The sequence below is a fragment of the Sesamum indicum genome, linkage group LG2 (assembly GCF_000512975.1).
Source record: "Sesamum indicum cultivar Zhongzhi No. 13 linkage group LG2, S_indicum_v1.0, whole genome shotgun sequence".
In the NCBI taxonomy this organism is placed as follows: domain Eukaryota; kingdom Viridiplantae; phylum Streptophyta; class Magnoliopsida; order Lamiales; family Pedaliaceae; genus Sesamum; species Sesamum indicum.
Window position 1 is genome coordinate 5726837 of NC_026146.1, and position 11404 is coordinate 5738240.

At 30.8% G+C, this 11404-nt stretch overlaps 1 protein-coding gene across 1 annotated transcript in view; it reads left to right on the forward strand.

The window, feature by feature from the left end:
* LOC105155471 overlaps positions 1-10358 on the forward strand; it is a 13267-nt gene extending 2909 nt beyond the window's left edge. Inside the window, exons 2-6 of the mRNA XM_020691927.1 lie at positions 6443-6783; positions 7064-7237; positions 7351-7457; positions 8401-8729; positions 9251-10358. Of these exons, the coding sequence (XP_020547586.1) occupies positions 6443-6783; positions 7064-7237; positions 7351-7457; positions 8401-8729; positions 9251-9861 (1562 nt within the window). The 3' untranslated portion in view covers positions 9862-10358. The remainder of the gene's footprint in view (positions 1-6442; positions 6784-7063; positions 7238-7350; positions 7458-8400; positions 8730-9250) is intronic.

Below are 11404 nucleotides of genomic sequence, written 5' to 3' on the forward strand. Positions count from 1 at the left end.
CTTTCCCTTTTCTTTTTTTTTTCTTTATTTTTTTCCATTTTCGGTGAGAAGGAATCTGGGCCCACACGTTTATCCATAAGGCGCATATGTGAATTTTGTCACGTTCATGCACCAAATGTCCGATTACAAAATTACCCCTGAGAACTCGGTATTAGTGTGAAGTGATCCATGTGTTTTAGGGTTTTTATTTAATTATAAAGATTAAGTACACTTAAACACTCCTAAAAATAGAAATTTACATTTTTCTAAAAAAAATTTTGGAATTACATTTACACTCCCTCCAAAATTTTTAATTTTACCCGTCATTTAATATTCTTATGTAATAATTTTGTACTTATAATAAATAGATATAATGATATTAACCCACTATATACATATTAAATTTATTTTCTTATAAGAAAAAAAATTAATAATGAGAATATTAAATAAGAAGTAAAATTAAAAATATACGTAGTTATTTTTGCTAACATCAGCATTTTCTGTCCAATTCTAATGAAAAGGGGTCGGATATAAATGTAGAATTTTTAAAAATGGTATAAGTATAATTTTAAATTTTTTTTGAGAAAAAATATAATTTTGTATTTTTAAAGGAAGTTTAAGTGTAATTAACTTTAATTATTAATATAACTTAGAAAGTGTAAGTGTATTTAACACACACAAAAAAGAGTATTGTAATTATTATTAACATTAAATAACACATATGGATTGTAATTTTTATGTAATATGTGTGTGACTTTCGCCGACGAATTTAATAATTTTGACTTATAAAATTGAGTGAAATAATCGCATTTCAAAGCTCAGAGCTAATATGGAAAATTGCGTTGGGTTCCAATAAGAAAAAAAATAATTGTTATTTTGATACATGAGTTTAATACTTTTTCCATATTGGTCCATTAAATTTTGTAAAAAGAAAAACTCAAATATTGAAAAACATTTGAATGATATATAGTAAATATGACAGGCATGGCAAGAAAGAAAAAGGAAATATTTTAATTTCAAATGAAATGAAAAAAGATATTTAATTAGATTTCCTAAAAATTTTCCTTATTTTTAAAAATAGGCTAATTTTTAATTTTTTAAGTTTAATATATTAATTTTATTGTAATCCAAGCTTAAATCTTTGTAATGAATATGAGTGATTTCTTATGTGTTAGGGCTAGCTGCAGATAAAATAAAGATAAATGGTAATTGAACATTTAGGCTTCTATAGTCAGTAAATGAGGAATAAAATAAAAAATATACAATAGAAAATGTAAGGATCAGTTGTAAATTATATGAGTGAAGAATAAATACTATTCCTCGTGCCACGCCGTCTATTCATACACATAATAAATATTTTTTTATATTTTAAATTATAGTATAAATAAGAATAAAATATATAAACTAACAAATACAGCTTAAATATTGAAAAATATTTTATTGATGTATAGTAAATATGATCGGCGTACTAAGAAAGAAAAAAGAAGTATTTTTTTATTTCAAATGAAATGAAAAAGATATTTAATTAGATTTCCTAAAATTTTCCTTATTTTATTTGAAAATTAGTTTCTCATTTAATGGGCTAATTTTGAATTTTCTAAGTTTAATATATTAATTTAATTGTAATCTAAGCTTAATTCTTTGTAATGAATTTGAGTGATTTCTTAAGACCCTATTTACTTTATTGGATGAGTGAAGAATAAATACTATTCCTCGTGCCACGCCGTCTATTCATACACATAATAAATAATTTTTTATATTTTAAATTATAGTATAAATAAGAATAAAATATATAAACTAACAAATACAGCTTAAATATTGAAAAATATTTGATTGATGTATAGTAAATATGATCGGCGTACTAAGAAAGAAAAAAGAAGTATTTTTTTATTTCAAATGAAATGAAAAAGATATTTAATTAGATTTCCTAAAATTTTCCTTATTTTATTTGAAAATTAGTTTCTCATTTAATGGGCTAATTTTGAATTTTCTAAGTTTAATATATTAATTTAATTGTAATCTAAGCTTAATTCTTTGTAATGAATTTGAGTGATTTCTTAAGACCCTATTTACTTTATTGGATAGGATAATTAAGATTAAAAGTAGGATAAGATAATTCTGTTTGATAAAAATATTAGGATAAATATTATCATGTTACAATGTGGAATAAAATTAATTAAAACCACGAAATATCCTTTTATACATGTTTTATTGTATAACATATATAAATATATTAAATAATAATATATAAAAACATAGATAAATATCTTATTTAGTATAAATATATAATTTCTCGTATATATATAGAGAGAGGTGTGGATATTATCAATTGCGCCGGTGGAATAAGTTGCGCGATAAGCCATCCCACCTCAAGAGGTGTGATGAATGATTCCACTAAATCAATATTTTATTCTGGGCTCGGATTTTATTACATACTTATATAAAAAAGAAATAAAAAGTAAATAATGAATCAGAAACAATTGGATTGATTATCCAATTCAATCCTTCAATATGAACGTGACCTAAAATATATAATTTTATATATGTGTGTGTAAATATATATGGCCAAAAAGGTTAAATTTAAGTTATATTGTGATAATTGAAATAATTACAAAATTTTGATAAAGAAAATAAAATAAAAAGTGAAATAGATACCCACATTTTAAAGAATAAGCATTCCCTTGGTGCGTTCTTTACTCGCATAATTTGTAATTGGTTTTCATGATTTGACCTCCATACTATCTATTATTTACTGTAATTTACTATAATTATATAAAAAAATAAAATATATAAATTAATAAATAGATTTTCAGAAAAAGAAAGAAATTAAGAAAATAAAATTAATTTAAGGTATTATGGATATAATAATAGAATTGGTGTAGTGGTGTTAAAATAATGTGAATTCACTTCTATTTTTGAGTTTAATGCAATTTCTCTCCCTTTGATGCTTTTTTTTTTTTTTGGTGAAGGTAAATTTCATAAATGAGAGAAAAAATGGGTACAACAGTGCTCTGGAGTTTGGTTCTCTCTCAACAGGCCAAAAAATACGCCACTCTATAAAGTGCACTTGTGCTAATAGATCTAGGTAAGTCAACGCTAAGAATACGTAATCTGACATCCACTACAATAAATCTCGCTAAAATAATCGGGGTTCTCTCAGTGTGCTCGAATCGTCTCAGGTTACGCTTCCTCCAAATGTGGTAAACACATGATCCAAGTAGTGTGCGATTAGCCATGTTAACGATGTGCTTTCCCCTCCATTTCTGAGTGACCTATTGGATATCCATCTGCCACTCTTTGTTGTGCTATAGGAAACGAACCACACGACGGACAACAGTGAGGCAACACTGGCTATATTGGCAATGAAAAAATAAGTGCGAATGTGTCTCTATATAGCCCTCGTAAACTTATATCTTGAGACTGGAACCCCTTTGATGCTACAAATGAGTAATTTGCCCCCCTCCCCCCTCTCCCTCCCCTCATATTTTTTAAGATGAAATAATTTATCTCCCTATCTAAGGAGGTAAATTGCTTCATTTTGAAAAATACATGGGGTAAACTGTTGTATTTTTTAAAAATACAGAGATGTAAATTGCTATTTTTTTATATGGGGTAATTTGCTCATTTACATTATTATAAGGAGGTTGCTTGTATTTTTTTTCTTTATTTTTTTTAAAAAAAAGGCAACACAATTGATTTTTAGAATTATCTAATTAGAAGTACAATTGTTATATTTAAAAATTGGTACGGGGGTCACTAATCTCCGTTTATCAGTCTATAGGGTCTTTTTTTTTATACTAGTTATCATGGTACGTGCCATTGGATATAATAAATAATCTTTCATATTTTATAATATATTAAAAATAAAAATAAAATATATAAGCCTACAAATTACATTTAAAAAAAAAGAGAGAAAGAAATGAAAGAAAATCAATTTAAGGTATATTGACACAATAAAGAATTGGTATAGTGGTGTTAAAATGACGTGGAATTATTTTGATAAAATAATAATAATAACTATAATCAATTTCTAAAATTATCTAATTAGGGGTATAATTGTAATACTTAAAAATTAGTGTGACAGTATGACTAACTGCCATTTGTGAGTGCATATGACCTTTCTTTTTATATTACCACTAGTTATTGTGGCGTGGCACGCCGTTGCTGCGTGTATATAATAAATAATTTTTCAAGTTTTAAAATATATTATAAATAAAAGTAAAATATACAAATAACTACATTACATTAAAAAACTTAAAAAAACTAATTTATAGTTAAATATAATTTGAAAATTTGAATAAGATAGTTATCTTATTAGTTGAAGGGCATTTTTGATTTTAAAAAATATATGTGCGACGTTGTCATTGACCCCTATTTCTGAGTATGAAGCCCCTTTTTTTTATATTAGTATAGATAAATTACTATAAACTAATTTTTGTATAATTATCTAATTAGGGGAAAAAATTTCATATTTAAAAATTTATGTGACGGTGTGATTAATCGTTATTTGTGAATATAGAGAATTTTTTTTAATATATATTAGTATAACGGTGTCGTTTAAACCTTTTTTTTCTTAGAGAATAATTTTGTACCTATTCTAATTCTCAAACATGACAACTTGTATTAACCATGCTAAAAAATGGTTGAGCATTTTTAAGATGATGTGATTGAGATAAGAACTTAATTAATATAAATAATAATGAATTATTTGATTTGCCTATTTTGACCCAAGTACATGAATATTAGACGTTGAAAATAATCAAATAAATCTCTAAAGAGGATAATACCATTATTATTTGACTAGAATTAATTGTTAAGTAGTTCATAAAAGGAAAATGACAATAAAGTAACAATATTATAATAGTAACTATTTATCGACTGCTGTTGAAAATAATGTAATTCTTATAATGCCATATTCTACCTCACGTAAAATAATCAGTTCGAATTTTTTACTGTAAAATGGTGTTATATCTCATATTTTATTATTTTATTTATGTATACAATGATTGAATAAAATATTTATTATTTATATATACAATGATTGAATAAAATATTTATTATTTATATATGGTGTTAAGTAAGAAAAAAATAAAAAAAGTATGATATTATATTTATTTTATAATATAAGATTCAAATTATAAAGAAACAATACTATTAGAAGAAAATATATTTATAATAATATTGCATAAATAAAGCAAGTGTGGAAGCAGGTGGACAGTACCTTCCGCAAAAGGGGTAAAATGGTCAATTCGGTGGATAACCTGAATCATTGAAAAGTATTATATAAATCTTGGACTGAATCCATTTCTAACTTTCGTAAATCATTCTGCTTTTTCCTCTTTCTCTTCTTTCTTGATTCTCTGAAGAACAACCCACCAAAAAAGAGGGAAGAGAAGGAAGGAGGGAGTCTCACTTCTTGCGGTGCTTGAGGAGAAAGGAATTGGAATTTTGTTTATGCCGAATTGAAATTCCGGATTTGCAATTGAGATTTGGAGTTTCAATTTTGTCAATTTTGGGGAAGGGTTTATTGTTGGTTTGATGGTTCAGCTGATGGGATCGTTGCATTCGGAGAATGTTGAGGTTGAAGGGTTTTGATTTGTTGTCATTGTTGCATCTGGGTTTTGGGTTTGAGTTCATGGCTTTTTCTTGTGATCTGTTTCGTGATGTATCGAGTTGAGGTTCCATTGCAGATGGAGTTTTCATGATTTTTTTAGTTTTTTATTTTTTTGGGAATGGCTGAAAAATGAGCTGTAAATGTAAGAATCAAGAAGCTCAAAATTGTTAAAACATAATCTACACAGGAAGAATGAAAGAATGGGACGAAACTCACCTCCAGCCATTGATTTCTTTGCTGAAGTGAGGCACTTCTGAAGACAAGGGCTGTAAGGTTTTTTAGCTTCTAAACTCTTATCACACTCCTCCAAATGATGGTGTGGTTGAGAAAAATAGGATGGTATGAGTATGACTTTAGTGACCCAAATAAGACTTCTTTATAAACTTTCTCCGGCACAAAGTTTGTAACAATGGAGTGATTTAGAGACCCAAGCATCATTCCGTCATAGTACCTTGTACATCACAAAGATTCCAACGAGATCTTGTTTGCAGGATTCTGAACTAATTTCAACACTTTTCAAGTATTAAGATACTTAATGGAACTTGAGATGGAGATTTTTGGGCCACTATATTGTTTCCAAATTTCATTTTCTTCTTGTTTCATGTAAATTCTCCTGAAATCATGTTTACGTGAATTACAAAGAAAATTAGTAGCAAATAGATTGAAGAAAAATGAAGTTCCCACGTTTGATGGTTTTCAATCAACTATTAGCTTCATACTAGAGCTTGATGAACAGTGATAAAATAATTTCTTTGACATCTTTGAGGAATTATTGTTAAAAAACATATAAGATTTCTTTACCTCTTGGTTTTCTTTATGTTCCACTGGTTCTTAACTAATTTCTTGGAGATTTAAGAAGCATAGCTAAATTTCTCAGAGATGGAGCTTTATTCTTTCTTTTTCAGCAGTTGAGCTCTGGCAACCATGCATTTGCAGTTCCACCTTCGCAGTATAATCCACTTGATGAGCCAAGTCCTTTGGGCTTGAGGCTAAGAAAAAGTCCATCATTGTTGGATTTGATCCAGATGAGGCTCTCCCAAGAAAGTAGCCCTTCTGTTTCTGTGACATCCAGTGAAGTTGCTGACTCTGGAAACAAGAAAGATATGAAGGGGAGTACCGCTTCAAGTGCAAACGACAAATTGAAGGCTTCGAATTTTCCAGCTTCATTATTGCGAATTGGCAGCTGGGAGGTAGTGCTTATGAACTTTGCCTTACATATTCTTATTGAACCAGTAGGTGTACTTAAATGTTTTCTTTTTGATTAGATAAATAAGATATAGTCAGAGTGAATAATCTGAAGTCGCATTTTGAAGCAGTTGAGCAGAATGAGGCATTGCAGTAGTTTTTTTCCTTTTGAATTGTCACTTAATTAAGATCCTGAGGTTCATATAGATTGAGAAGCTTGTTGGAAATTGTGAACAGTAGTTTGTAGGATTCCCCTGATATTGCTGACATAGGATTTTCTGGCAGTATGTGTCAAGGTATGAAGGTGATCTTGTGGCTAAGTGTTATTTTGCGAAGCATAAGCTTGTCTGGGAAGTTCTCGAAGGTGGCCTCAAGAGTAAAATAGAGATCCAGTGGTCTGATATTACAGCTCTGAAAGCTGATTATTCTGACAATGCTCCTGGCACTTTAACCATAGTGGTAATCCTATTTCCTTTATATGTATACAAGCATGTTTCTTAGCTATCAGAAATAAATGATTTTTGAAAGTTTGTTATCGAGAATAATCAGTTTTTTAATCTTATGTGGTCCAGCTAGCTAGGCAACCTGTCTTTTTCCGGGAGACCAATCCACAACCCAGAAAACATACTTTGTGGCAGGCGACCACTGACTTTACTGATGGGCAGGCTAGCATAAATAAGTAAGCCCTCAAAGATTTCTCATCCTTTTCCTTCTCATTGCAACAACCAAAACTTGTGAAAGAAATCTTTGCTATACTTTGTTCTTTCCACATTTCCATGATTGTGGTGTTGTGTTTTCCACATATCCACACTACTGAATGCTTTGGAGTTGTCACAAACATCTAGCGTCTAAACTAAGGACATGGTTCAACATCTTTAGATTGGCATCCCGTTTAATTGTTCTTGGCATAAATGCTTTGCTTTTATATGACTGCACTCACCCAGCAACCGAATGATGTCTGCCTTTGTAAAGGCTATTACCAATGCGTTTATCATGCATGCTTGCTCTCCTTTTCTTCTTGTGATTTAGTTTTTATTGTGTAAGCCTGATTTCTCGCCTACAGTGGTAATGGTTTTGCATCAAACCAATCATAGGGGTAAACGATTTCTCCTTCAAACATAGGATAAATTAAATTGCAATCCTTCCAGGAGTCGAGATTCTCTGTGAATTCATTTTCTTGTTTGCATGATTAAAGTTTAAAACTGCTAGGTGTTGCGCTTGGCCTGGAATGTAAAATGAACTTAAATAGTTTGTTTAATTTACATATTCATGGCTGTTTAAATGATGATTTTCTTGATAGACGTAAAGTGAAAAGGTTTTAGTGATGTTTTATTAGTGGAAACTGTGTTGGCTACTGACCTAATTGGATGGGTTTCTGATGCTATTTGAATAGGCAACATTATATACAATGCCCTCCAGGCGTGTTAAAACTGCTAGGTGTTGCGCTTGGCCTGGAATGTAAAATGAACTTAAGATAGTTTGTTTAACTTACATATTCATGGCTGTTTAAATGATGATTTTCTTGATAGACGTAAAGTGAAAAGGTTTTAGTGATGTTTTATTAGTGGAAACTGTGTTGGCTACTGACCTAATTGGATGGGTTTCTGATGCTATTTGAATAGGCAACATTATATACAATGCCCTCCAGGCGTGCTAAATAAGCATTATGAAAAGCTTATCCAGTGTGACATGCGTCTCAGTATTTTGAGCCGACAGCCTGAAATAGTTATGGATTCACCATACTTCGAATCACAAGCTTCTGTTTCCGAAAATTCAGAAGAATCTAAAGTTGATGGGTGCAGTCAACTGCCAGCTGGTGCTATAGGATCCCCTATCTCTGTCTTCCAGGATGCAGCATCACCAGCTGCTGCACAGTTGCCTTCATCCAGAATTGGACAGAAACCTTTGACAGCTCAACATGTATCTAAAGAAGCGCCATCACCTAGCTCAGGTATACAATACCTTCGTACACTTTTGAATATTCATTTTAGTGGATCTGAAACTTGGTTTTTAAGCATCAACCATAGCCGTAAAGATTTAATGAATTAACCATCATTGCGTATGAGAAGGCTGTTCTAGATGCTAACTATTATCAGCTCTGGACTACTGTCAGTTCTATATGTATGACCTTACCATGGTTCTTGATCGAATAGTCAATTTTATTAGCATTTCTTTAGAATAAATTATTCATAAAAATCATCCGTTTTTCATGGGAAAAGTTTGACAAGAATATCAAACATTTCATCTGTGTGCTTTTGCTTCAGCCCTTTGCTGAAGACTACTATTAGAACTCTGAAGCTAAATTTTTCTCTTCTTTTTAGTTCTAGTATGTCCCATAAATTCTGAGTTGTGGCTTCGTGCTGAATTGTATGGTAAATTGTGGAGTTGACATCATTCCTATTAGCTTCTGCAAAACTGTTTCCATACTTTTGAATCCATCCTCTGTCTGATCATGTTCTTTAATACTAACAGTGATGGACACACAAGCAATTGAAGGGAACAAAATGAGTGATGAGCAGGATTCTGGCGGTCGAAAAAGTTGGGAATCATTGATGGTGCCAGGGCTACGCCCCTCTATGTCAATGAGTGATCTTGTGAACCACATTGGAAATTGTATTTCAGAGCAAATGACTTCTGGAAGTTTACCCTTAGAGAAGGCATCAGAATGCCAAGACATGCTGGAAAACATTGCCCAAGTTATGCTAAGCGACAATCACTGTGCAACGGGTTTGGACGAGAAGTCACTAATGAAAAAGGTGAACTCTCTCTGCTGCCTATTGCAGGATCCTGCCATAGCTTCCAGTTCGCAAGTTGATGGAGAGAACCGTCTTGAAGTTGCTGATCGTGGGAAAAACGTGTACTTTGACCTTGTGAATGATTCCACACACGAGAAGGCTAATAACATCATACAGGCTCCTGAAGGGAATTTTAAGGATGGCTCTGGTTGTAAGCAGGCACCTTCCATGGCGAGAAAAGATTCATTTGGGGACTTGCTTCTCCATCTTCCCCGTATTGCTTCTCTTCCAAAGTTTCCAAAGTTCTTGTTCGGTATAGCAGAAGATGATGAATACCAAGCTACATAAATTGTTTCTTTAGCTGTATAAGTTGATAGCAACTAGGGTAGCTGGTTTTGGTTTCTCTTATTGGAATCTGTGGTTTAGAAGGCTTTGATTTGTAACTTCATCCTGGCATTTGAAGGGATTCTGAGATTAATGTTTATGAAGAATCCTGATGGTATAGCATAAGGATAGGACTGTGACTTCCCTGTTGTTTTCCAGGTTAGACGAGATTGTCTGCTTTGGTTCTGTAAATAAATTAGCATTGATCCCCTAGTTCATATTTCTGGCTGAAGTCCTCCGCTCTGAAAAAGAAGCAAGCAGTGATTGGCTAAGTATTCATATACCGTTCCCTTAATTTTCTTCACCAGGCTTTGTTTCTAACATCCTTTTTCTTTTCTCCTCTTCTCCTTTTTGATGAGTGATGTTGTGCTTGTAACTCTATCAAGTAAGAATGGTTGAACTGTCTGAAAGTGTAATTCTTGAGGTTGCTCAGACAGCTATGTCATCCAATTATTTCTGTACATTTCTCTCTTTGTATGCTTTATGGGATCAGATATTTCCTAGAAATGCTATTCCAGTTAAGTGTGTTACTCATATATTCCACATTAAAGCTGCACTCAGCAACTTTAATTTAGTATTACGTCATGTAATCCCCATCATAGATGTACTTGTATGGCAACTCCGCATCTCAAAATATGAGTACATTGACAAAAGGAAGAAATGTACTTCATGTGTTAATGCAGGATATACAAAGTACATGTTATACATGGCTGGTAAATGAGGGTAATTTTTTACTCAAATCAGTTTCAGTCAATACTGAATCAAATTAATTATAGAGAAGTGTGATGTACTTGATATTTAATTGGATACTTTCTCTTACTCGTGAGTAAAAATTATTTTGTTACTTGAATTTTGACATTCTTATCAAATTAATATGTGTGTTTGTAAATGATCTGATTGATACCCGAGTTTTTTTTGTAAATATCAAATTGATACATGAATTTTTGCGAATGCTTGGATCGATACTTGACTTTCTCTATAATTATCGAATAGATACTTATGTCAATTCTAAAATTTTGTAAAGACAAATACATCCTTAAATCTAAAAATAGTTTCTCTCTCTCCTTTTTTATTTTCTTCATTAGAATCAAAATTAGTCTTAAGTATTTATTTATTTATCATGGTACATTCTATGACTAAATAAATAACATGATTAATTATAATAATAAAAGTATTCGTAAATATTAATATATAAGTATTTTGTCCTTTACTGACATACACTTGATGGGAGACACTAATTTTATAAATAAAAGGCTACTATTCTAAAACTAAAAAAAATGTATGTATTACAAAGTGCCCAAATCAATTCCAGAAAATATGGGTATTTAGGGTTCAAGGGTGGGTGCAAGCTTGAATGACAATTCTTATATCTTCAATTTTAGTGTAATTGCAACTCACATATAATAAATAATAATAAAAACTAAAAAATTAGTCTTTTACTGAAATTAAATCAATATTATGAAAACATTAAAATTTCAGCAAGAATAATATCATAAGAAAATTCTAG